Source organism: Bidens hawaiensis, unplaced genomic scaffold, assembly GCF_021521415.1.
Source record: "Bidens hawaiensis isolate Kalapana, Puna unplaced genomic scaffold, B.hawaiensis_p1.1 tig00039897_1, whole genome shotgun sequence".
NCBI classification, from domain to species: Eukaryota; Viridiplantae; Streptophyta; class Magnoliopsida; order Asterales; family Asteraceae; genus Bidens; species Bidens hawaiensis.
In genome coordinates this window covers 119,349-145,948 of record NW_027497016.1, presented here as the reverse complement: position 1 = coordinate 145,948, position 26,600 = coordinate 119,349, and the positions used below count along the sequence as shown (strand labels likewise).

The 26,600-nt window shown below is 34.7% G+C and overlaps 5 protein-coding genes across 7 annotated transcripts; 4 read left to right on the top strand and 1 right to left on the bottom strand.

The window, feature by feature from the left end:
• The first annotated feature begins 1,848 nt into the window (after positions 1 to 1,848).
• Positions 1,849 to 5,510, top strand: LOC143591556 (uncharacterized). Its single transcript, XM_077071740.1, has 4 exons — positions 1,849 to 2,856; positions 2,941 to 3,181; positions 3,274 to 4,580; positions 4,665 to 5,510. The coding sequence occupies exons 1-4, from the start codon at positions 1,849 to 1,851 to the stop codon at positions 5,508 to 5,510; spliced, it is 3,402 nt and encodes a 1,133-aa protein (XP_076927855.1).
• Positions 5,511 to 5,613: 103 nt separating this feature from the next.
• LOC143591555 (uncharacterized) lies at positions 5,614 to 6,390 on the top strand. The gene has a single exon (XM_077071739.1). It carries the CDS (start codon positions 5,614 to 5,616, stop codon positions 6,388 to 6,390), a length of 777 nt encoding a protein of 258 aa, XP_076927854.1.
• A 4,434-nt stretch (positions 6,391 to 10,824) lies between these two features.
• LOC143591547 (putative helicase MAGATAMA 3) lies at positions 10,825 to 15,674 on the top strand. 2 transcript variants are annotated; one of them, XM_077071730.1, is made up of 7 exons: positions 10,825 to 11,853; positions 11,946 to 12,134; positions 12,213 to 12,308; positions 12,387 to 12,531; positions 12,630 to 12,762; positions 12,853 to 14,619; positions 14,692 to 15,674. In XM_077071730.1, exons 1-7 carry the CDS (start codon positions 10,875 to 10,877, stop codon positions 15,307 to 15,309), a joined length of 3,927 nt encoding a protein of 1,308 aa, XP_076927845.1. In that variant the 5' UTR covers positions 10,825 to 10,874; the 3' UTR covers positions 15,310 to 15,674. The 2 variants fall into 2 exon arrangements, with proteins under 2 accessions (XP_076927845.1, XP_076927844.1); XM_077071729.1 differs by having other exon boundaries at positions 12,630 to 14,619.
• A 491-nt stretch (positions 15,675 to 16,165) lies between these two features.
• LOC143591552 (2,3-bisphosphoglycerate-dependent phosphoglycerate mutase 1-like) lies at positions 16,166 to 23,144 on the bottom strand. 2 transcript variants are annotated; one of them, XM_077071737.1, is made up of 8 exons: positions 19,912 to 20,057; positions 18,686 to 18,942; positions 17,750 to 17,973; positions 17,438 to 17,556; positions 17,122 to 17,278; positions 16,630 to 16,731; positions 16,431 to 16,550; positions 16,166 to 16,361 (listed from the first exon to the last, which is right to left on the bottom strand). In XM_077071737.1, exons 2-8 carry the CDS (start codon positions 18,939 to 18,941, stop codon positions 16,317 to 16,319), a joined length of 1,023 nt encoding a protein of 340 aa, XP_076927852.1. In that variant the 5' UTR covers position 18,942; positions 19,912 to 20,057; the 3' UTR covers positions 16,166 to 16,316. The 2 variants fall into 2 exon arrangements, with proteins under 2 accessions (XP_076927852.1, XP_076927853.1); XM_077071738.1 differs by lacking the exon at positions 19,912 to 20,057 and adding an exon at positions 23,096 to 23,144 and having other exon boundaries at positions 16,177 to 16,361; positions 18,686 to 18,778.
• Positions 23,145 to 24,189: 1,045 nt separating this feature from the next.
• On the top strand, positions 24,190 to 25,751 carry LOC143591551 (FCS-Like Zinc finger 6-like). The gene is made up of 2 exons (XM_077071735.1): positions 24,190 to 24,559; positions 25,524 to 25,751. Exons 1-2 carry the CDS (start codon positions 24,261 to 24,263, stop codon positions 25,663 to 25,665), a joined length of 441 nt encoding a protein of 146 aa, XP_076927850.1. The 5' UTR covers positions 24,190 to 24,260; the 3' UTR covers positions 25,666 to 25,751.
• Positions 25,752 to 26,600: the final 849 nt, after the last annotated feature.

The window sequence follows — 26,600 nt, the reverse complement described above, 5'->3', positions numbered from 1 at the left end:
CGTGTTGAACAAACATTTGTTCTCTTTTGCTTACTTCCCATTTTCTTTTAATTAAGACCTTATTATCTTTGTGTTATATTTGTTGTTTATTTTTCTTTGCTGACTTCACAATTTAGTTTACTACACCTTGGATATTGTGCTTTTGGTTTTCTCTACTTGTGTGCTTAATTTAAAGCTTTTTGTTTCATTTTTATTAATAACAACCAATAGTTGGTTAGGATCAATAAACAAGTATTATATTTACTTCTATTTGTTGTTCAAGTACCTAAAAAAATGTAAAAACAATTACTGAATGAATGAATTTCCTTTAATAAAATGAAATAATGAAAGTGTAAATGTACCAATTATCGACGACGACGGAATTTTCCTTTGATTCAACCAAACCTTTTTCTTCATGAATTATTGTATATAATTACAATGTTAGTGAGTTAGTGAGTTAGTTTTGATTGATAAATTTTTCAATTGCAATTGAATCACCAAATACTAACCTGAAACATACCAACATACAAAGTTATCTGGTATTTAAAATTATTTGATACTTCATAATTAATTTTTTTTTTTGCAAAGTAAGTGTAATGTTTATTAACTACAATAACTAAAGTGTCTAAAGACAATATCTATACACAATGAGAACAAAAGAAATGTTTTTTGGAAACAAGGTTACTCGTAATGTGTCAAAATTTAAATATGAACAACATTAAGTGATATACTTTCAAAAAAATCCAATTTGCATGAATAATAAGATTTGATTTACAGTACCTTATTACTTATCAAATTTCAACAAAATACACACATCCAATTGGTGTTAACAAGCATATTTAGGTTATGCTAAGCCATAAAAGTTAAACTCTGATTACTCTTCATCCATAAGACAAGCCATTTAACTATATTAGAGACGTTGATTTATTTGCATATCTTTTCCTTTATCAAGAACACATGTATATATAAGTTGTTAGTTGGTGGTTACAAATAATTCGACATATCCAAACACTTTCAACTGATATATTGTAACTCAAACAATCATCTCTATAAACTAAAAGGACATTGCATTCCATAAAATTAAATACATGTATTTTCTATTGTTACTTAATATGTGCATTTACATGTGAAACTTATTAACTAATACATCGCAAATTAAGCCTAATATTCTGGACTCTTGGTATGGTTCTAATAAGTTTTTATAATAAATCATATTAATTTTGGTTAATCATAATTATCCAAAGTATTATCATATAGATTTTTTTATTAATATTAGACTTGTATAGCATGATATTTACCCATAAAAAATTAATTATTCAAAGAAAGGTTTTCTCTCTCTCTCTCTCTCTCTATATATATATATATATTAATATAAATCACTAATTTTATTGTAACTAAAATAATTGCATATAACTAAATTTTAGCACAATCTATAATTCTCTAGACACATAATCTTAAACTTATTCTAATGTGGATGACCTTTTTTTGTTTGTTACGGTTATATAGTTTTTACAGTTATATTGTTCTCTATCTAAACTATTCAATTATAAATGTGCTATGTATATTTTTATATATATATATATGAAATTCTTGCATATATATATATATATGTATATATATATATAATATTCATGTATTTAATATGTATTCACATTTGTATTTTGGTTTGTTATTATTTATAGGCGGGTTATCTCGAGTTTTATCTTTGTCCCATCTCAACAGGCTTTTTCATATTTACGCAAATGTATGATATATATTATTAACGTGTTTTTTTAGAAATGTTGGTTTATGTTGTTAACACAACTTAATAATTTCAAAATCGAGTGTGAATGTTATTATTTAATTTGCAAGGTATTTCATAAATTTACAATGACCAATGAAGAACCAAAAGATCAGAATGATGCGTCTACCTCAACTGCATCTACTTCCGCCGCAAAACGAAAGGAGTATAATAAGCAATATTATGCTTCGCGTAAAGAGAATATCAAAGCATCTAAAGTTTGTAATGGCGATGTCAGTCAAATAGAATCGTTATTATCTTCAACGGGTACTACATCACTAGAGAGGATTCCATTAGGAACTTTACAAAGTAATGGTACTCAAATGAGACATGATACTGTGTCAAATAGTTCGGCTGAAAAACGGAGACAACGCAATATACGATATTATGATAGACGTAGAGCGAATAGAAACCGTCTATCAAATGCTGGTCCTTCTACACAAACTCCAACCGATGATCAACCATCCATCCAAGATGAGAACATAGGACAAGATCCATATAATTTTGTTTATGATGGTATTCCGAGAGAGCATCTCATCTTAAAAGAACGGAGTCCATGCCCTCATTGTGGAGCGAAACGATTTAAATTTGAATTCTCTACGTTTTGTTGTATGAATGGGAAAACAAAATTAGCAAATTCAGAAATTCCCATTGAATTATACCAACTTTTCACGTCGCAAGATGAAATTGGAGAAATATTTAGGAAAAACATACGTGCTTATAACACGAATTTTTCTTTCGCCTCAATGGGTGTGACACTGGATCGTACATTGGCAAATATGAGAGACGGTGTATATACGTTTCGTGCACATAAAGGAATATATCACAGAGTCAACCAGTTGGTTTCGAGGGATGGAACACCTCGGTACTTACAGTTGTATTTTTATGATCCCGATACCGAGTTAAATCTTAGACTCCAATGGCCAAATCTTGATCGAGATATTACGAAGATCTTGACACGTGTTCTTTCTACAAACCCATATGTCAAGACATTTCGACGTCTTGCTGAACTTAGACCTCTTGACAACTACAACGTCACTTTGAATGCTTCAGTGGAGCTTGACCAAAGGGTGTACAACCGACCAACCACATCCGAGGTTTAAATAACATTATATTATTTCATGTATTTAAAATAAACTTATAATAACCTGTTTACTTATTTATAATACAACATTATATAGGTTGCTGGTATTGGGGTTGAAGGGAATGACAATATCACTGCATACAAAAGAAGCATTGTTGTGTACGGGAGGTCTGAATATAGTCAAAATATTCAGCCGTACTATGGTTGTTATGATCCATTATCTTATCCTCTATTTTTCCCTAATGGTGAGTCGGGTTGGCATCCTAACATACCACGCCAAGGTGTATTAATCAGTGAAGTCCTCAATGATCACGACAACATCGACGAAGAGACAGAAGGTACCAATAATCTAACTCTGTTTTCAAAGTGAATATCATAAATAGTACCCTAACGTGTAATTAATTAATTATTTCCTTTCTAATCTATTCAGATGTTAACAGACAAGGTAGTAGAACAACTGTAACTATGCGAGAGTATTACTGTTACAAGTTCCAAATTCGATCAGCTGAAAATGTACTTCTGTTTGGTGGTAGATTGCTACAACAGTTTGGTGTAGATGTTTATATAAAGCTTGAGACGTCACGCTTACAATTTTGTGAACGAAACCAGGATAAGATAAGAGCTGATTTGTACCAAGGTATTGTGGATTGTGTTCACGCTGGTGAGGTTCGTCCGACTAGAGCCGGACAACGGATCGTGTTGCCTGCAAGTTTCATCGGAGGGCCTCCCGACATGCGACATCGGTTTCTAGATGCTATGTCTTTAGTACAAGATGACGGTAAGCCTGATTTATTCCTTACGATGACGTGTAATCATCAATGGCCTGAGATACGTGATAACTTAAAATCTGGTCAAACCGCACAAGATCGTCCAGATCTTGTTTCAAGAGTTTTTCGTGCTAAACTTGAGGATCTTAAGGAACAAATCTTGAAAAAACATCTCCTCGGAGAAGTTAAGGCATACATTTATGTTATCGAGTTTCAAAAACGTGGTTTGCCACATGCACATTTCCTCATTATCATGTACCCGCAAGACAAAATTAATAATCCAGACCATTATGATAAGGTCGTGTGTGCTGAAATTCCTGATGTGCGAAGACATCCTAAAATGCATGATCTTGTTGTCAAGCACATGATGCATGGTCATTGCGGAAATCTACGACTAGACTGCTCTTGTATGCAAGAGATGCAAGGGAACCCAAAATCTTGTCGTTTTTGCTATCCAAGACAGTTTAATGACCAAACAACACAAGGAGAGGACGCATATCCATTATATCGAAAAAGAAACAATGGAATAATGGTGGACGTACGAGGAGAATTTCTTGATAACAGATGGGTTGTCCCGTATAACCCAATGCTTTTGATGATGTTCAACTGCCACATGAATCTTGAGGCTTGCTCAAGTATAAAATCTGTGAAGTTTATATTCAAATATGTTTACAAAGGACGTGACAAACAGGTTATTCAAATCGATCCAGATGAACAAGAGGTTGTTATTAACGAGATCAAGAGATTTCAATATGCACGTTACGTATCTCCCCCGGAGGCTATGTGGCGTATTTTTTCCTTCCCCCTTTCTCAAATCGTTCCCGCTGTATTGACGTTGCAAGTTCATCTACCTAATAAGCAGATGGTCAGGTTCAGAGATGATGATATAATGTCTGAAGCTGTTGATAGGGAAAGAAATAAGAAAACCATGCTGACTGCATTTTTTGAGACAAATAGATTGGATGAAATGGCAAGGGAATACTTGTATAAAGATTTTCCAAAACACTTCACATAGAATGCAGGATCACGTTGTTGGAATCGTCGTGTATTAAAGCCACAAAGAGGTCGTCTTGTTTCGGCTAATCCAGCTGAAGGAGAAAGGTACTACTTACACCTACTTTTGTCAAATGTCAAAGGGCCTACCTCTTTTGAAGATCTTTGCACAGTTAATGGTGTAAAGTATCCGACATTTCGAAGAGCAGCCCTTGAGATAGGCCTAATTGAGAACGATGATTGTTTATCACAATGTCTCACAGAAGCCTCTCTATTTCAATTTCCTAAAGCTCTTAGAGGGTTATTCGCAACAATATTGATTTTTTGTAAACCTGGAGATGTCCGCAAGTTATGGAATGACCACTTTCATTCATTGTCTGAAGATTATCGGTTACATTGTGAAAATATTCATCGAGTTCAAGATATGGTTATTGCTGACATTAGGGGCTTTTTACAATCCAGGGGTACAAGTATAAATCAATTTGATCTTCCGAAGATTACAAAAGATGTTAACTTGCAATATGCAATGCATCGTGAGGTACAAGATGAGTACATGATAGTTGTGGAACCTGAACACTTATCTGCCAGATATTCACTTAATTTTGACCAAAAAGTCGTGTATGATGAGATCATAACGCACGTGGATAATGATCGTCCGGGTTTATTCTTTATAGATGGTCCAGATGGAACAGGGAAAACATTTGTTTACAAAAACTTGCTTGCTCAAGTTCGTTCACGTGGTATTATTGCTCTTGCAACAGCTTCATCAGGTGCTGCAGCTAATAATATGCCAGGAGGGAGAACATCTCACTCCAGGTTCAAAATACCCATCAATCTTAATAATAATTCGATGTGCAAGATCAACCATCAAAGTGGGACCGCTGAACTAATTAGGTTAGCCAACTAATAATATGGGATGAAGCATCCATGGCCAAACGACAGGCGATAGAGGCAGTCGATCGCACATTTCAAGACATCATTGGCGTTAGACTCCATTTGGTGGAAAGATAATGGTTATGGGAGGTGATTTCAGACAGGTGTTGCCGGTTGTTAAACGTGGCACTCGAGCACAGATTGCAGACTCAAGTTTTCGAATGTCTCCTCTATGGTCCGTTACTAAAAAGATGCAGTTGACTATAAATATGAGAGCATTAAATGATTCGTGGTTTTCTGATTTTCTTTTAAGAGTCGGTGATGGATATGAAGAAGCTATCGAAGGAAACTTTATCCGCATCCCCGATGACATGACAATTCCATTCACTACCAAAGAAAATTCTATAAAGGAATTGTTCAATGCAATCTTTCCATCAATCGAAAACAACGTTTGCACTTCAGATTATATAGCATCTAGAGCAATATTATCCACAAGGAATGAAAGTGTTGATGAGATTAACGATCAAATGTTGGACAATTTTCAAGGGGAGGAACATGTTTATTATAGTTTTGACAAAGTCGAGGACGATAAGCACCACTTCTATCCAATCGAGTTCTTAAATGCACTAAATGTCAGTGGTTTGCCACCTCATAAACTTCGATTAAAAATTGGATGTCCAATAATATTATTACGGAATATGGATCCTTCACGTGGTCTATGTAATGGCACAAGATTGATATGCAAAGGTTTCTACCGTAATGCTATTGACGCAGAAATAGCTGCCGGGCAACATAGTGGGGAGAGAGTATTTTTGATAAGAATCCCTCTAAGTCTCTCTGAAGACGACAAGTTCCCATTCGATTACAAGAAAGCAGTTTCCCGTTCGTCTTTGCTTTTCGATGACAATAAATAAATCTCAAGGCCAAACAATTCCACACATTGGTGTTTATTTACCAGATTCTGTATTTTCACATGTGCAACTTTATGTGGCGTTATCTAGAGGGATATCACGCGAAAATACAAAGGTGTTAGTACATCCCGCTAAAGATTTCGGAAGAGACGGGGTATACACCTCAAATGTTGTCTTTCGGGAAGTGTTACGCGAAGAATGATCTATCAAAATGTAAAGATATTCCTTTTTATTTGTTTTGTGCCTTTGGTTTTTATATTCTTAATTTTTTTTTGAATACATGTTGATGTTATTTATCTTATCCCTCAATAAACAACGAGTGTCTGCATAACAATTGGTTCAAATAAACATAATCCTATTAAGTATTATATACTTTGACTCAATAATTATTTGTACAAGTTAAAACATTATGCAATTCATAACTTAAATACTTGTATTTTAACATTTTCTTAATATATGCATTAACGTAAATTTTCTTAATAAGTTCTTAGGAAATAGATATGCCACATTGATGCTACCAACTTAACTATAATAAATGTAACATAAAAAAGAATTATATAATAAAGTTTTGTAAAAATATTATATGAATAACAAAGCTAACTCATGTACTATTTTATAATATATCATAATTTCATTTATGAAGCAACATAAACGAGCATGTTGTTGCAAAATGTCACTCCAGCATCGCGCAGGTACTCTACTAGTTTATTGATAGTGCATCTATGATCTCAACATTTTGGAAATTACATATATGGTCCAATAGTTTGACCAACCGTAATATCAACAGTCCTTGACTTGAATGAACGTTAAACTTTACCGTCTGAAACAACCAACAAAATTAATAAAGTATAATACGGAACCTTTTAACATAAGATCCATTTTGGTCACATTCCATTTCACATTCACTTAACAGTAAAGTTTAACGTCTATCCAGAGTCAGACTCAGTAACCTATAATTCGTGTTACGACACCGATCAATCTATCGGGCCGTACACGCACTTTCTAAAATGTGAGGGACCATATATACAATATTAGAGAGGTCAGTGAAACCTAACCGGGTCGGGTCGGATCTGTTTACTAAACCCTAAATCAACCCGTTAGTTACTACCGTCATCTTCGTCTATAAAAGCTAATTCATCGCTCAATTCCATCAGATTCACAGTTTTGATTATCGATTTCAACAGGTGCGTATTATTAGTTGTTTATAGTTTACTGAATGTATAATTAGGCCACAATTATTAGTAGTTTATGCATCCAATTGAGTATGTTAGGGTTTAGGTTTATGATACTTTGATGATTAATATGCTATTGTTGTATTAGTGTTGTTGTAAACTTCATGTGAAAGTCTGTTAGTACTATTAATAATATATCATTTGACATTATTACATTTTGTTTAGTATACGCGCGCCATGTGCTCGATGAAACGCCTGGTAAAGTATGATTTGTATAATTTGACATTTGCGTGCCACTAGGGGTGCAAACGAGCCGAGCTGCTCGCGAGCTACTCGGGATCGGCTCGTTAAAAAGCTCGAACGAGCCGAGCTTAATCGAGCCCGAGCCCGAGCTCAAGCCTAAAAGTAAGCTCGTTTAATAAACGAGCCCGAGCCCGAGCTTCACCTATCGAGCTCGAGCCGGCTCGCAAGCCTAAACGAGCCTGCCATTTATATAATTTTTTAAATTATATATTTAATAATTATTAATTAATATATATATATTGTTAATATATATTTTTATAAAAAATAAATAAAAATAACTAAATAATAATATATATATATATATATATATATATCATTTTATACAGAAAATTATAATAGAAAATAATATATAAAAATAATTATATTATTTAAAAAATAACAAATAAATGGTAAACGAGCCAAGCCCGAGCCGAGCTCGAGCTTGAAAATCTACTAACGAGCCGAGCTCGAGCTTTGGAAATAGAGCTCGAAACGAGCCGAGCTCGAGCTCGAGCTTTGTGTAAGTTAAACGAGCCGAGCTCGAGCCTGGTCGAGCTCGGGCTCGGCTCGGCTCGTTTGCACCCCTACGTGCCACTTGCTCAATGAAATGCTTGATAAAGTATTAGTATAATTTGGCGTTTTACTTTGTGTTTAGTGTACGCGTGCCACGTGCTCGATGAAATGCCTGATAAAGTATGATTAGTATAATTTGACATTTGCGCGCCACTTGCTTGACGAAATGCCCGATGAAGTTTGATTAATGTAAGTTGGCGTTTTTTTTTACTGTGTGGTTAGTGTATGCGTGCCACGTGCTCGATGAAATGCTTGATGAAGTATAATTAATGAAATTTGACATTTTTACGTTGTGTTTAGCATATCCCATATAGTTGTTAAAAGCCTTCGCTTCTTGCACCTAGTGCCACTTTTCAGGCGAGGCTCAATAAATGCGCTTCTAGTTCTTAGGCGAGCGTTTCAACGTTGTCTAGGACAGAGATGCAAGGAGTGCGATTGAAACTTAGATTTAGGAGAGGTCGAAGGAATTACATTGAACATTTTGTTATTCAAGTTTTGGAATTACATTTGAATCTTGACTATTTTAGAACTTTTGGTACTAGTTATAGATAATATCATGTGTTATATAATAGCTTTTGTTTATTTTATTTGAAGAATAGTGTTATTTTTCTTATACATAATATATTTTCTATTTTTTTTTTTATTTAAGTGCGAGTTTTACTCTCTTAAAGGCCTTGCTTTTTTTGCGCCTAGCACATTTGATAACTATGGTATATATGTGCCACTTGCTCTATGAAATGCCTGATAAATGTAATTTATATAATTTGACATTATTACATTGTGTTTGGTATACACATGCTACTTGCTTGAGAAATGCGTGATAATTTATGATTAATGAATTTGCCATTTTGTGCCGCTTGCTCGATGAAATGCCTGATAAAGTAAGATTTTGTATTTTAAGTAAACTGAGTCATTGATATCAGAATGAAATTAGATGTTACTTGGATGAGAATGAACGCTTATACTGGTTAAGGTAACTAATCGTATCTTGAATTATGAACTTCAATGCCAGTTAAAGTAACTAGTTGTTTTGTGGACTGCTTTGTTTTATCCAATTTTGGCAGCTCGGATTATTTTGGTAGTTAAATTTGTAAATAGAAGAAACAGAAAGAAATAATCAAAATATAGAGAGAAATAAATAGACTAATAGAGATAGAGAATGAAATGTAGTTTCAAAATGAACATATAGAGATAATGGCGTTTTTTGGTTTTGTTTTAGAGATAGAGAAGCTGATGTGAATCATAGTTACTGAAATAGCTATATGAGCCGCGAATTTTGTATTGACACGATTTGTACTGAAACGAAATTGCAGACCTACCAACCGCCACTGAAATTGTGAATTCAATTGGCCGGTGCATCGATCTAACTTGCCATTTAATCTGATTCCAATCAACTGGTAGGTCCCAGTTGAAATTGAAATTCAAATCGATCGTAATGGAGTACGAATTCCGGATCAATTTTTTGGCGTGCCGGATTGAATTTATTGTGTATTGAAATTCAGTTTAGGCCTACAAAATTTTTGGGCGTGCCCCAATTCATTGAGCGAGTACGAATTCCAATCGATACACAGCTATTATAAAAAAGAGCTATGTAGTTATATCTACTAATTATCTGCAATATACAGCCAAATTTCATCTTCAGTTTCAGTTCTTTATGTTTCTGTTTACCTTTTTGTTTTTACCCAGGGTTTATTGAATGTAAGTAGGCCACTATCTAGTTTAATTTGCTCCAGTTTATATCGTTTTTATGCAGCCAGTTGAGCATGTTAGGGTTGAGTTCGTTGTTACAGAGTTGAATATCTATTAATATCATTTTAATGATCAGTTAAGTATGCATTTGTATTACTCTTGTTTTAAACTTCAATTAAAAGTGTGTTCATACATCTGTCTTTGGCAGCATACTATTAATAACATTTGACATTTTACATTGTGTTAAGTTACTTAAGTATATGCATGCCACTTGCTTGATGAAATGCCTGATAAGTGTGATTAATGAAATTTGACATTTTGTGCCACTTGCTCGATGAAATGCCTGATAAAGTATCATTTTGTATTTTCAGTAGATTGGGATCAGAATGAAATTAGATTTTTCTTGATTGAGCATCAACTTTTATTCTAGTTATGGTAACTAAACTGGCAACAAAATTGATGCTCGAATTTATGAACTTCACTGCCATTTAAAGTAACTAATTGTTCTGTGGACAGTTAATGAAATATTCTAGCAGAGATAGAGAATGTAGAATGTTTTTTGAAAATGAACAAAATTTAGGGATAATGGTTTGTTTTAATTTAATTATAGAGATAGAGAAGCTGATGTGAATGCTTTTAGTTATATAATAATAATTGTAAATTTGTTTGCAGAGCCTAATTATTTGCATTATTTCAAAGAATTTAATTCAAAGGTTTGCGGGGAAGATTTATAATTCTATTAGTGAAAGATTAAATCTTAATGAACTTGCTATGGTGGATGGGGAGAACAAACGGGCGGTCCCGGCAACAGTAAACACTTCTAAATTATCTACAAAATCTAGCACTTCTCATAAACCAGTAAAAACCCGTACATTTCCTCAGGCATCTTCTAACTCGCGTGTTGAAAAGGAAGAAGGTGAATCTGATGATAGTGGCTTGAATGATGTTAACATGTCTTCTGATGTTAATAAAAATTCGAAGGGTGATTCTGCCTTATATGATATAAATGGTAACGGTAGTCCAAAACGTAGAGAGATTAGAGGAAACGAAGCAGCTCATGCTTTGAAACTCGCAACTGACCCTCGAAAACGGCCTAAAGTTGACCAACACAAGGAGACGTTGGGTAAAAAGCGAAGTAGGCAAACCATGTTTCTTAACTTAGAAGATGTTAAGCAAGCTGGACCCGTTAAAGTCCCGACTCCAAGAAAGCCAAATTTTTTGCCTCCCACCATGCGTCTCGTGAAAGAACCACGTCCTGTTTTTGAGTCTTCTGAGGTCAGTGGAGAAATGGTGTTTGACCAGTCGAACATGAATGATACTGAACAGCCTGACCAGTCAAACAATGAAGAGTCTAGTGCTATCAAATCTGAATGTAGTGACAGTGATATGAATTCAGGATCTGTCACTCAGTCCAAAAGGTCAAATAGTGGAACAAATCTTGTTACAGAGGATAAACTTCTTTTAGATAATAAACAGAGACAAATAAAGCAGTCAACCGATTCAAGACAGATAAAAAGTCCGCATAAACGACCGCCTTTTACTGGTCAAGGTCAAAGCGACACTAAAACAGGAGTTAAAAAGCTTCCTTCAAGAAAACCAGTTACTGTCAACACTCAATATCAAGATTCATCAGTAGAACGTCTTAGGCTTCCTTCTAGAAAACCAATCACTGCCAACACTCAATATCAAGATTCATCGGTAGAACGTCTTCTGCGGGAGGTGACCAATGAAAAGTTCTGGCGGCATCCGGGTATGATATTTTTTTACTTCTTTTTATTAAAATTCTTGTTATCTGTTTAAATTTATCGTGTTATATATACATATATTATTTTGAAAATACAGGGGAAACAGAGCTTCAGTGTGTTCCAGGAAGCTTTGAATCAGTTGAAGAATATGTTCGGGTTTTTGAGCCTTTGCTTTTTGAAGAATGCCGGGCCCAACTTTACAGTACATGGGAGGAATTGACCGAAACAGTATCTAGAGACTCGCATACAATGGTTCGGATAAAGAATGTCGAGAGGCGAGAACGAGGTATCATATGATTACATCATATATTATGTATTTCTATTTCTTTTTAAGTAATGTTCTTAAGTTTATATGTGGTTGCAGGATGGTATGATGTGACACTTCTACCTACAAACGAATACAGATGGAATTTCAAGGAGGGTGATGTGGCAGTGCTTTCAACCCCTAGACCCGGGACAGGTTTGTTTTTTATTCTCAAATTTATAAATCAGGTCAAATGGGTCAAATGATAAACGAAAACATTTTTTTGTTAAGCAGTTAAATCTAAGAGAACGGTTAGAGACGAAACCGAGGTTAGTGGACGTGTAGCTGGTACTGTAAGGCGTCACATACCGATAGATACCCGTGATCCATTAGGGGCCGTTCTTCATTTTTATGTTGGAGATTCCTATGATTCTTACAGGTTTATTTACTTATTTATGTTATATAATTTATATGGAATCCTGTTATATGGTAGGTATATGCTAATAAAGATTCTTTTTTTGTTTTTAACATATACAGTAAGGCGGATGATGAACACATTTTAGATAAATTTCAACATAAGGGAGTCTGGTTTTTAACCATTCTTGGTGCACTTGCTACAACCCAAAGAGAGTATATTGCTTTGCATGCATTTCGCAGACTCAATTCACAGGTGAATTTTAAACGGGTCTATATTACTAAATGGGTCAAAGTTGTACAAAACTACAAACAACTGATATGGTTAAATATTACTTTTATACAGATGCAAACCGCGATTCTTCAACCGAGTCCTGATCATTTCCCTAAATATGAAGAACAAACTCCCACAATGCCTGAGTGTTTCACAACAAATTTTGTAGATCATCTTTATAGAAGCTTCAACGGGCCCCAGTTATCAGCAATACACTGGGCCGCAATGCATACTGCTGCTGGTACAAACAATAATTTAACAAAAAAACAAGATCCATGGCCGTTTACTTTAGTCCAAGGCCCACCTGGAACTGGAAAAACCCATACCGTATGGGGAATGCTAAACGTGATTCATCTTGTACAATATCAGCACTATTATACCGCCTTACTTAAAAAACTTGCACCCGAAAGCTACAAACAAGCAACCGAAACCCTGTCTTCTGGAACTGTCCCAGATGGATCCATTGACCAGGTTCTCCAAAACATGGACGAGAACCTCTTTCGAACCCTTCATAAACTCTGCCCAAAACCACGAATGCTCGTTTGTGCACCTTCGAACGCTGCCACGGATGAGCTCTTGACCCGTGTTCTTGACCGTGGGTTCATTGATGGTGAGATGAAAGTTTACCGGCCTGATGTAGCTCGGGTCGGGGTCGATTCTCAAACGCGGGCCGCTCAAGCGGTGTCGGTCGAACGTAGAACGGAGCAGCTTTTGGTTAAAAGCCGTGAAGAAGTATATGGGTGGTTGCACCAGTTAAAATCTCGTGAAGCTCAATTGTCTCAACAAATATCAGCCCTTCAAAGGCAGCTTAATGTTGCAGCCCATGCAGGCCGTGTTCAAGGTTCTGTGGGGGTCGATCCAGATGTCCTCATGGCCCGTGACCAAAACCGTGACTCTTTATTACAAAACCTTGCAGCCGTTGTCGAGAACCGTGATAAAGTGTTGGTTGAGATGTCCCGTCTTCTAATTTTGGAGGGAAAATTCAAGCCCGGTAATTTTAACCTGGAGGAAGCCCGGGCTAGTCTCGAGGCGAGTTTTGCAAATGAAGCTGAAATCGTTTTCACAACCGTGTCAAGCAGCGGTCGTAAGCTATTTTCACGGTTAACCCATGGGTTTGATATGGTTGTTATAGACGAAGCGGCTCAAGCTAGTGAGGTCGGGGTGCTACCACCGCTAGCCCTCGGAGCAGCCCGGTGTGTTCTGGTTGGGGACCCGCAGCAACTTCCTGCAACCGTTATCAGTAAAGCCGCCGGTACTTTATTATATAGTAGAAGTCTTTTCGAAAGGTTTCAACAAGCGGGCTGCCCGGCAATATTATTATCTGTTCAATACCGAATGCACCCTCAGATACGCGATTTTCCTTCGCGGCATTTTTACCAAGGACGGCTTACCGATAGTGAAAGTGTTACCAATTTACCAGACGAGTTGTACTACAAAGACCCGTTACTCAGACCGTATGTTTTTTATGATATTACACACGGGCGGGAATCACACCGGGGCGGGTCGGTGTCTTACCAGAATGTACACGAAGCTCAGTTTTGTTTACGGATATATGAACATTTACAGAAAGCTGTTAAGCATTTGGGTATACCAAAAGTGTCGGTTGGGATTATTACACCGTATAAGTTACAGTTGAAATGCATACAACGCGAGTTTGAAGAAGTGTTGAATAGTGAAGAAGGGAAAGATATTTATATTAATACGGTTGATGCGTTCCAAGGGCAAGAACGTGATGTCATCATTATGTCCTGTGTGCGGGCTTCTGGCCATGGTGTCGGTTTTGTTGCTGATATTCGTCGGATGAATGTTGCTCTTACTCGGGCTAGAAGGGCACTTTGGGTATAAATTATTTTTTTTCGGTTTTTGGTCCTGTTTTTCATTTGGTATTGAATTGTTTATATTTTTATGTAGGTGATGGGGAACGCGAGTTCACTGGTTCAATCGGACGATTGGGCGGCTCTAATTGCTGATGCGAAGGCTAGAAAATGCTACATGGATATGGATTCGATTCCTAAAGACTTCCTGGCGGCACCCAAGGCGGCAGTGGCCCCACTCCCGCCACCCTATGGTCCGCCACCGACCAATTATTCTAACACAAGGGGTCATACGAGACCTGGGTTTAGACAAAGACCGTATGACCCTAGGGTGGGGGCGTCATTAGGGGATGTAGACAAAACAAACTCGTCTTCAACATCAAGAAACGGGAGACCGTATGACCCTAGGGTGGGGGCGTCGTTAGGAGACATAGACAAAACAAACTCGTCTTCAACATCGAGAAACGGGAGACCACATGACCCTAGGGTGGGGGCGTCGTTAGGGGATGCAGATAAAACAAACTCGTCTTCAGCATCAAGAAACGGGAGACCGCATGACCCTAGGGCGGGGGCGTCGTTAGGGGTTGTAGACAAAACAAACTCGTCTTCAACATCAAGAAACGGGGGGTATCTACCGTTTAACAAGCCACCGTTAGAGGATTCGGATGATGATGTTGATCGGTCCCGGTACACCTTGCAATATAGAAGCCAATGATTTTTATTAATCATTGCGAGAACCCTAACGTGAACTTGGGGTTCATGGAGACTACACCCTGAACGGTGTAGAATGGGTTTGGGGTTCATGGTCGGGCTACGACCTGAACCCCAAGCCTTTAGCGAACCCCCTATTTGAAACTGGAAAAAGGACTTAAAAGGGTATAAGTGTAAATTAGTAAAACTATAATATTTAATGTTTTGGTGGGGCACACAAGTTGTGATGGTGGTTGTAGTTTTTATACAACACCAGGAATAGAAATGGATTTTATATACAATACAAAGGATGGTGCTTTTTCAGATGGTTTTTAATTTTTTATATTTTTTTATATATTATATGTGATGGGTTATTTGAAAATGACTAGTGTTAGATTTTTATAAAGTTTTTAATAGACAAGAAATATATTAATATATTATTGTATTGGTCTATAGAAGAGTATATAAATTTAAATAATATTCAAGAAACAACAGAACCAAAATAATAATGAGCACTTTAAGCACTAATTGTGTAGATGTAATCATATAAACAACTAAACAAGTTTAGCATTCAAACATTGATCATTGTAAGCATAAAGCTAGGCAGTTTAGCTAGGTCCGAGCTTGATTTTGAAGTTATACGAGCCGAGCTTGGGACGAGTTTGGATCGGTTACAAAGATGAGGCAACTCAGCTCAGGTTGTTTCAAAACAAGCTTTTTTAGTTAGTTTTATTCGAGCTTTTATTGGGCAAGACACAAGCTTTTTGAACAACCAATCAAACGTTCTAACGAGCATATTTTAATAATCCATGCATTATTTTTCAATTATTCTCTATCATATCATACAATCATACATCCCTCTAAAACAAGAGAAACAATTACACTAGAAACATCACATAATTTTACTTTCCACTGCACAAAACTTATACTTAAACAACACTTTACTGAAATCCAAAAATCAACACATTTGAATGGGACCCACCAACTCAAAACACGATCGTAAACTGAGATAGTTTCGAGGCTGCAACGTCGTCAATGAACCATCTCATCTAACCTCTGCCTGTATCGAGCCAAATTCTGCAACAACAAAGCGAAAAATGTTGTTTTAAGTTTGACCCGCTATCAACGCGTTAAAATAATATTCACCTTGGTATAAGCATAAACACTTGGCTCACTTGGTGCAGCTGGACTTCCTCTTCTAATATATTTCTCTTCTTTTACAATGTAAAGCATCGGTATTCCCGTTGATAGTTCTAAGCTTATAACCTGAAAAATTATAGAACATTCGGTATTCAAGATTACGCAAACGTATTAAATAAAAATATCATATAAAATAAGTATTTACCTCTTGAGAAGTTAATTTGTCAAGATACATTATGATGGACCTCAAAGAGTTACCGTGTGCTGCTATCATTACGTTCTTTCCCGCTTGTAGCTGAGGTTCGATCTAAACAATTTTTAGATAAATTTTAATAAAAATTAGTAACATGAAAACCTTCTAAATCATTTTATTCAAAATTAAATTATTATTGAGGTATTGCTATTATTATTAATGTAATCATTTTGAACACTGATTTTTATAAAGAAAATGGACAGTAAATTGTTTTCCGGTCAACCCAACCCGACTCGTTTAGAAATTACCGATTTTGACCCGGACCCGTTACCCAACCTTCCTGACCCGCCCATTTTCTACCTCTACATGTAACAATTGTACCCTTGATTTCTTGTTCTTGCCACTATTATTATGCACACGCGTGCGTTTTATTTTTATTATAACTCTTAGAACGTAGAGATTATTAAAGATTAAATAAATAAATAAATAAATAACTATACTCACATGTTCTTTAAAGTATGCAACGGCTCGCTCAGCACACATTTCCAAACTCTCCCCGTTTGGTGGCGGTACATCGTAACTTCGCCTCCACTCATGCACTTGTTCTTTCCCATATTTATCAGCGGTTTCCTGCTTGTTTAGACCCTGCAATTCTCCATACCTGAAAACCATAAATAAAAAGTTTAAAAGAAAATAAATATAAAAAAAAGTTGTAAAGTTTTTTTTTTCTATTATTATTATTATTATTATTATTATTATTTGGGATCAAAATAATCACCTTTGTATCCTCTAAATGAAAAAGATTAGATATGGTGCTTACATTCGTTCATTTAGTTGCCAAGCGGTAACAACCGGGATGCATTGTTTTTCGGTTTCTTGACTAAAAATTTGACTCCAAGATTCTGCTTGTTGACTTTCATTATGCAAGACAATAGGCACCTATAATAGGTTGACAATGTTAAATATTTATCAAAATTTGAATCCAATTTTCACAAACATAAATGAACGAACGATACATGTATTCATGTTCGTTCGTTGTTTACTGAACGTTCAGCTCGCTTACAAGTTTTGGCCCGTCACCCCCCCCCCCATCTTACCACCACTAATACATGAAAAGAGGGAGTGTGAATACCTTCTTACGTCGGTGCTGAGTTATGGCAAGCATAGCGGTCATTTGAGCCCGAATAAGTGCAGACGTATATATCATATCAACTGGTATATTGCTTATTCTTTTACCGGCTTCAATTGCTTCTTCCACACCCTTTTTAGTTAATGGCACATCAACACAGCCCGTGAACAAGTTCTTCTCGTTCCATAACGACTCACCGTGCCTAATCAATATCAATGCAGCCTCCCCTAACAAAATTATATAAAAAAGAACATAAATTTCTAAACTTTCACCAGAAAAACATGCAAAGATTGAAACTTTTGGATGAAAGATTCAACTTCATAGTGCGTAACACGTCAAAAAAGTCATATCAAACGGGCCAAACGGTTTGAAAGTCACCAAAAGTCCAATTTTAAGGTGTAAAACTTTCTAAATCGTTTTAATCAAAGATTTAGATTATTATTGTAAAGGTATTGCTTTTTTAAACATTTTTACTGCATGCATAATTATATTTAAATAATGACAAAGGTGTCAACGGGTCAACCCAAACCGACCCGGCTTGTCCTAAATAATTATGAAAAAACACAAATTTCAAAAAACTTACCAACATAAACAAACAAAGGTTACATCTTTAGTATTATGGTTTTAAAAACACTTGTTTCAAGATTTTTTTAGAAAATGGACAAAAAGCGTTAACGGGTCAACCCAAACTGACCTTGCATGTACTAAAAAATGGCCAAGAAAATTTCACCAAGAAAAACATGCAAAGGTTAAAACTTTTAGTCACAGATTTAGATTATATTGTAAAGGTATTGCCTTTTTAACCATTATTAATGCATGCTTAAATTTATTTAAATAATGAGCAAAAACTGTTAACGGGTCAACCCCAACATGTTTTGACCCGCAACCTAACCCGCCCGACCCACCCAACCTAAAAAAGATAGATCATAGTTACCATACTTGTTTTATTAGTTGGGTCCACACTAGTGCTTTTAACGGGAGTGTCCGAAACCGTTGTAGCCCGAGATATCGATGCTTGAATCGAACAAAAACCTCGTTTTCTAGACCAATTTCCCGATAAACCAAGATCAATCTTGAAACCTTTTGTGGTCAACGGTAGAGAAGTACTTCCAAAATCTTGATGATGTGCAAAATTACCAATGTACCCTTGAGTCTTGATGGTAGCAACACTTCCATTAAATGTTGTTGCAGCCATTCTGTAAGTTAAATAGATTAGCATATAACATACATCAAATTAAAGGACATATTTATCAAACAAATGCATCAATACAAGAGTTACATTTAGCTTCAAAATTGATAAAGATTTAACCTTCTTTTACTAATATTTTTAGCAAATACATCAAACTTATTGAGAAGTATAAAATTATAGCATGTACTATTTAATCAAACAAATGCATCATCAACACATAAAAAGTTACATTTTGACTTTTAAGGTCAAACTGGTTTCCCTTCAGCTTCACAACTGATAAAGATTTAAACTTTTTTACTAATAGTTAATTTATCAAAATCATTAAATTCATTGATATGTACCACATTTATAACAATGCTAGTCTTAAAACTGCAACAAGATGCAATTGGTAAATATTAAGTTTACCAACAAAAGTCAACTTATTGAGATGTATAACATTATAGCATATGCTATTTAATCTAACAAATGCATCAACACAAGAAGAGTTACATTTTGACTTTTGAGGTCAAATTGTCAGCTTCAAAATTGACAAAGATTTAAACTTTTTTACTAATAACCTTTTTATCATATGCATCAGACTTATCATATAGCATATACTATTAATCAAACAAATGCATCAACACAAAAAAGTGACATTTTGACTTTAAAGGTCAAACTAGTTTCTTTTCAGCTTCAAAATTCATAAAAATTTAAACTTTTTTAATAATATTTTCTAGTAAATTACAACAAAGCTGGTATTAAAAATGCAACAACATATGTATAAACATTACAATTTGCAAAATTTTTATTGACCATAAAAAGTCAAATCTGAAAAAAAAAACAGACTAATTAATAAATGATAACCAAATTCATATCAAAATACAATCTTAAATCATTAAATTCAATCAAAATTTAACATAAATTTAAACAATTCAAATGCATACCAAATAATCTTGCTTAATCAAATGTGGGTAATCAAGAATAATAATAATCTTACATTATTTATAACCCAAATTGGTGGATTATTTGGAGAAATTGGCGATGAAACTGATAAAGATTTGTGGGTTTATTACAAGAAAATAAATGGATTTAAATGCTTAGAATAAATCGATGGGTTAGGTGTTCAAAAGAAGACATGGTATGAAATCTTGAAGGCAAATTATATATATATTTTTTTATTTTATTTGATTTTTGTACCTAAGAGGCAAACATGTGTTTTATTTAAATTAACAGTATTCTTGCATGTAGGTTGGTAGGTATGTAGCTAATAGGTTGTAAACGAGTTGAGTTGAGTCGAGTCGAGTCGAGTCGGGACATATCCGACTTGGGCTCTGGCTCAGGCTAGATGTGGAAAAAAACCCCGAACTTGGAACCTTTTTTTTTATAACCGGTTTTTTACTACCTGACCCTACTCGTAGGGGACGGATGCAGTATGCAATTCAGTTCCAAAACCCGTAACCGGAACCGGGTTTTTCCGATACCTATTTCAGATACCCAATCTATACTCGTAAAATACCTTAAAAATACCCCAAAAAAGTGTAGCATCTTAGAAAACCCAATCTATACCCCAAAAAAACCCAAATATAGGGTTTTTTTCAATACCCAAAAATAGATTATTCAAATACCGGTTTAGAATATTCGGTTCTATACCCGACCCGAACTCGTGCATAGGGTATGTTTTTAGAGACAATACACAAACCCGTACCTGACCCGAGTATTGCTAATTCCTGTTTTTCAATACCTGATCATACATGAATCCGGTTTCATACTCGGAAACAGGTATTAGAAAACCCCGATATATGCACCTCTAGCTCAGGTTACTGTAACATCCTATTTTTATCTATTTTTATGAGATTTAAAATATGTAATTTTTTTATTCTATAAAATATATGTACCATGAACTAAGATATTATTTAATGAGATACTAGAGCTTAACGATTTTAAAGAGGGTTTGAGTATTTAGTTAATGCATATGACAAACTAAATGTTTTAGGAATTTCCTCAAACTTACTACCAAATGTGTTATAGCGTAAATTAAAAGTTATAAGGATCAAACTTGTTATTTGAGCAAACTAGGGTTAAAGGTAATTGAAAAACAAAAATAAAAATTAAAAATTAAAAATTTGATCGATCAAATTATTGCAGAGAGGGAGAGAGACAAAAGGCGGAGGCCAAAATCCTTCACCCTTGTCGAGTTTTCCGAAGAAAAGTGAGTTTTCTGGTCAAAAACGTTTTCTAACGACTTGTAACTAATGACATTAGAATCCTGTTAGTAACAGACCGTTGGAAACAATATGATAAAAGTGGAATCATTATCAGTTAATTCCTTAGTTGAAACCGGCAACGACCAAAAGATAATAGTCGGATTAAATAAAAACCAATACACCTTTATATAAAAATATGTAATAAATATATCATATTTTGTCATGATATCTTAAAGCTTTTACTTTATCATCTTTTTAACCATACATATTGAGAAACACTATTTATGCATTAAAAAGTTTAAGTTGTCATTTCAGTTTAGTTATATTTTTGTTCATAAATTAAGACAAATGTAAACATATTTATATTTAGTATAAAACAAGGGACAACCCTTCACTGGGCATAAGGCCTAATCTTGGTACAATATAATGGTCCATGCCCATGGCCCATTCTGAAAAGCCATTTGACTCTTTAGTGGAGCCCACTAAACAAACAAAACATGATGTATGTTGTACTTTTATTAATGGTAACTAAATTAATATAAATATATTACATAAATTATATATCAACCTTTTTTCTTCACTTTAACTGTATTGATAATAAATTTAAACCTTATTAAGTATGTAAGTTTAACAAAGGATTTTGTGGTTATAACTTATAACTTTATAGGACCTATGATCTAATGGTCTAACGATATTGTGTATACCCTTTTAAATTGGATGTGGTGGGTTCAAATCCTTACAAATGCAAGGTTTGGATGATTTTAGGTGGAAATAAAATTTATTGTTAAATTTTTTTTATGGGAATTGAAATTATTTCTCTAGGAGTAACTATGATAGTAAAAAAATTTGTGAAAAGCGTAAAAAGAAACTAGGAAGTACCACGCTTCGGTCGCTACCAGGGGGGAGGTAAGTGGTTTCAAGTATATAGCATAACAATTGTTTGTAATTCAAAAGACATTTTAAACTGAATATGCTACTTCGTTACACCATTTTGAAGAGATTCGGGTCAACACGACTGGACTATTATCATATCAAGGTTCGTATGGGTGAAATGTGAAGAAAAGTGCGATGAAACATGCCAAAAATGAAAATAAAGTGCATCAATATGAAACGGACAAATTAATATACAGTCGAATTTAATAAAACACTTCAATCGGGTCACAAAAAGTTAAGTAGACATACCCATTAAACTTACTTGGGTATCAAAAACATACTTTGGAAAAACCACTTTATACAACAAATTACTATAGCATCTACAAATAAAACGTATACAATACACAACTTTAAAATACTTAAAATTTTAGATTATTGTTACGTGATAAATGATATAGAGGGTTATAGTCAGTTGTTAGAAAATGTGAGGGTTGTAATCGTAAATGCTCATCGTAATACAGTTCGTTATATAGACGAACAAGAAGATAATGAAAGAAATATCAATCGGATTGAATGAAAATTCTTTCTTAGTTTCTCCTCTCTAATTCTCTCTATCAATTATGCACGTATCAATTATTGTATTTACTTTGATACTTTTTAATAATCTAAAAAAACAATGAAGTTGTGTGAATACATATAGCTTAAAATAGTGAAGTTTATCAAACATCATATGCACAATTCACTAGTATTTTTTTTTCAATATCAATAATTAATTTGTATATTTATTTACCAATTTTACAATATAAATATCAAAATTTTACCAAGAAAAACAAGCAAAGATTTGCTTTATTAGTCAAATATATAGATCATTCTTGTAAAGGTATTGCCTTTTCAATGATTATTAATGCATGCATAATTTAATATAAATATTGAAGAAAAGTGTTAATGAATGGATAGAAAATGACCCGTTTCAACCCAACATACGTTTTGACCAATTACTCAACCATCATAACGCAAACATGTTAATGGTATCCACTTTGGTGCTATTAGCCGGGGTGTGAACAATAGTAGCCCGAGAAATAGATGTTTGAATTGAACCCAAACTTCGTTTTCTTGACCAATAATGTTTCTTTCCCGATACTCCTAGATCGATATTGAAACATTGTATGGTTAAGTGTAGAAAGAACTAGAGGTAGAGGTGCACAAATCGGTTAACCGATTAATTTGGCAACCGTTTTTTTTTTTTTTTGGGGGGGGAGGGGGGAATAACTGGTTAGACTGGTTTTTCGGGTAGGTAGTAACCGGTTTTGATCTGTTAGAGAATCGGTTTTGACCGGTTAGACCGGACCGGTTAACCGGTTTTTAATAAATCAATAATTAAAAAAACTGGTTAAACGGTTTATAACCGGTTTTGAAATCAAATGATACAAACCGGTTACTAACCGACGCTTAAGATCGGTTAGTAAGCTGTTATAAAACCGGTTAGAAACCGGTTTCTGTCTGCACCTCTAACTAGAGGTGAAAAAAACCCGATACTCCCATAATCTTGAAGAAGTGCAAAATTACCAACAACAAGCCCACTAGCGAGCCCATCACCTCTTTAACCAGTTTACAAGCTATGATTCAAGCCCACAAACTAGGATCCAGTAAGACTCAACCAAGATTCCAAAACGTTCAAATAATTAGAATTGTAAAGATGCAAAATATATAACCGGTTTTAAAACCTGACTATACCCGAAACTGGTTTCTACCCGATTCCGGTCCCTACAAAATGCCCAGTTTATAAACCTCCAGTCAGGATGGGTCCAAAAGATAATGTTGGAATGGGTCCGGATGGGTCCGGATTGACCCATTTTTGACTTGAAACCTTCCTGGCACATTTCAAAATTTTTCTTTTTTTAGTTTAACTCATTCTAACCCACTAAACATTTTACTTAAACTCATCATAGCCTAAACGAGAGCATTCACAACCCATTCCCAATCATACCTAAACAATTACACTAAAAACTCACTCACATAAATATAGAAACCTGACTTAGAATGTTTCTGAGTCAGGTTACCCATTATTCAGATGTAGCTCGGTTTGTGTTTCTTTTAAGAATATGACTTTTCTTATAATGAAAATAAAAAAAAATCAAAAAATAAAAACCAAGGGCTTATATTCTTTCACCCCACATATATATTACCTTCTCACCATCTCCTTCACTCCTCACTCACTCACTCAACTCTCTCAATCCAAACCACCCACCGGAAAACAAACCAAACCAACATGATATTGGGCAAAAGAACCCGCCCGCCGATCAAACGAACCACGAGCATGACCGAGTTCACGTTGGATATTACCCATACTCCCACCATGGTTCCTACTTGCAATAATAATAATAATATTCCATCACCTTTAGCTGATGCCAATAATATTATTAATGATCATGGGTTCTTGGCAGCCACCGTTTCGCCTAGAAACCACCGTATGAACTCGGCTGATTGTATGGAAACACCGCATTTTATGACCATTTGTCGCCTATGCAACCGGAGGTTGATCACTGGAAAAGATATCTTCATGTATAGGTATATATGTTGTTGTTATTATTATTATTATTATTATTATTATTATTATGCATTCAACTAATGTTTATGATAAAAGTTTGTCGATCTGTTGACTTTTTAATTATTAACTTGATGAGATATTTAGCCAACCAGATTCTTCCGGTGCTTTAAAAAAATTATTTTGGTGTTTGGCGTCAAGATTATTCTGGCGTCCGACGAAGTTATCTTGGAGTCAGTGGAGATTATCTTGACGAGATTCTTTTGGCTTTTGACGAGATTTGTTATGGTATTCAACGAGATTATTTTTTCTTCCGACGAGATTTTTGGCTTGCGACTAAATTTTTTTGGTTTTCCGTGAGATTGTTTTTGCTACCAACGAGATTTTCTGGACAAGTGACTGAATCTGGTTGTTAAAAATTCAAATGAGTAATATTAAAAAGTGGCCGGGTTGACGAGTTTGAAATAATATTTAACCAACCAGATTCTTTCAGTACTTGTCCTAAAAAAATAATTTTGGTGTTTGGCGTCAAGATTATTTCGGTGCCCGACAAGGTTATCTTGGCGTCATGTGGATATTATCTTGACGAGATTTTTTTTGGCTTTCGAGATATATGTTTTGGTATTCAACGAGATTATTTTTGCTTCTGGCAATATTTTTTGGCTTGCAACTAAAATTTTTTGGCTTCCGATGAGATTTTGTTGTCTTCCAACGATAACCTTTTGGACAAGTGACGGAATCTGGTCGTCAAAAATCCAGTTGATTAATATTGAAAAGTGATCGGATCGACGAGTTTTAGAGGTGAATATTTTGGAAATTGGTTAGTCAAATGCACATTTTATTGACATTGACCGGTCAAATGGACATTTTTTTCATTTTCCTCTGTAAAAAAAAGTTATCACCCCTCTCACATGAGAAACGTTAACTAGAGAGGGATACGTTTAGACACACTGTAAAGTTAATTTGATTATAATTATTGATTTGCAGAGGCGATAGCGCGTTTTGTAGCTTGGAATGCAGGCAAGAAAAGATGAAGGAAGATGAAAAGAAAGATAAACATTCATTGACACCCAAGAAACCAGTTTCTATTGATTCAGAATATTCATCAAACCCTTCTAAAGTAGATTAAATATTATTAAGAAAAATGATTCTCCATTTAATATAGATAATTGGGTTTGGGAAGTTAAATCAATGTTGTATTGCTTAATTGTGCTTCATATGTATCTATATGCATGTATGATGTATCCCATTATATGTATAAAAAATAAGAAAATAAAATAATTTTTTAACTATTTATTAGTTTGTGTTGAATTTATATTTTTATTGGTGTCCATAAATTCTAAGAACCAAAAATAGATTGATCTCCTTTTATATGATTCTACATATGCTACAATTTAAGCAATCCCTTTGCTAAATGGCCATGTGGTCGTGATCGAAGCATTGTTATGTTCAGATGTTCAATTGTTCACCCGTTACTAGTACTACATTTCGATTCCTAGTACCCAATAACCGGATAATGGACTAAGTATTGATTGAGCTATGTTTGTTTATGTTTAATGAGCTATTTTGTGACGTAGATAGTGTAATGAGCTAATTTTGTTATTTTGGGTATTAATAGGGTGATAATTTTCACTTATCGTGACAACTAGTCAAATTTACTTATATATATTTTGACGTTTATATACAAATCAAGAATACGTTGAGAACTCTGAATCGTAAACTACATTGACTACTAGTATTTTTATTGACATTATACATTTTCTATAAAGAAATAAGGTAACGATAGTTTTGAGGTTAGTTTTGTCATTTATTATATGCAGCTTTCTGATTACGAGCATAGAAATTAGGTTTACACATATAAATCTTTAATGGTGAATGCTAAAAAGTTTTTGCCATCATTTCCAAATTCCATATTTAGAGTGAAAAATGCGATTTTTATTCATGTGGTTTGTTTAAATTTGTCATTTCTGTTCAAAGTTAAAGTTTGCTATTTTCGTCTCTAAAGTTTCATTTTCATTACACTTTCGTCCTTTTCTTTAACATATTTTGGATTGCAATAGTAGA

What these genes read in the sequence shown, in the direction of transcription:
- LOC143591556 (XM_077071740.1), top strand. Translation starts at nt 1,849, where the DNA reads ATGACCAATGAAGAACCAAAAGATCAGAATGATGCGTCTACCTCAACT. An exon ending in ACCGACCAACCACATCCGAG is followed by an intron (nt 2,857 to 2,940) that starts GTTTAAATAACA and finishes AACATTATATAG; the next exon opens with GTTGCTGGTATTGGGGTTGA. An exon ending in CAAATAGATTGGATGAAATG is followed by an intron (nt 4,581 to 4,664) that starts GCAAGGGAATAC and finishes CGTGTATTAAAG; the next exon opens with CCACAAAGAGGTCGTCTTGT.
- LOC143591555 (XM_077071739.1), top strand. Translation starts at nt 5,614, where the DNA reads ATGGTTATGGGAGGTGATTTCAGACAGGTGTTGCCGGTTGTTAAACGT.
- LOC143591547 (XM_077071729.1), top strand. Translation starts at nt 10,875, where the DNA reads ATGGTGGATGGGGAGAACAAACGGGCGGTCCCGGCAACAGTAAACACT. An exon ending in AAAGTTCTGGCGGCATCCGG is followed by an intron (nt 11,854 to 11,945) that starts GTATGATATTTT and finishes TTGAAAATACAG; the next exon opens with GGGAAACAGAGCTTCAGTGT. An exon ending in AACCCCTAGACCCGGGACAG is followed by an intron (nt 12,309 to 12,386) that starts GTTTGTTTTTTA and finishes TTTGTTAAGCAG; the next exon opens with TTAAATCTAAGAGAACGGTT.
- LOC143591552 (XM_077071737.1), bottom strand. Translation starts at nt 18,941, where the DNA reads ATGGCTGCAACAACATTTAATGGAAGTGTTGCTACCATCAAGACTCAA. An exon ending in GGACCCAACTAATAAAACAA is followed by an intron (nt 17,974 to 18,685) that starts GTATGGTAACTA and finishes TAATTTTGTTAG; the next exon opens with GGGAGGCTGCATTGATATTG. An exon ending in TTGCATACTTTAAAGAACAT is followed by an intron (nt 16,732 to 17,121) that starts GTGAGTATAGTT and finishes AAAATTGTTTAG; the next exon opens with ATCGAACCTCAGCTACAAGC.
- LOC143591551 (XM_077071735.1), top strand. Translation starts at nt 24,261, where the DNA reads ATGATATTGGGCAAAAGAACCCGCCCGCCGATCAAACGAACCACGAGC. An exon ending in AAAGATATCTTCATGTATAG is followed by an intron (nt 24,560 to 25,523) that starts GTATATATGTTG and finishes ATTGATTTGCAG; the next exon opens with AGGCGATAGCGCGTTTTGTA.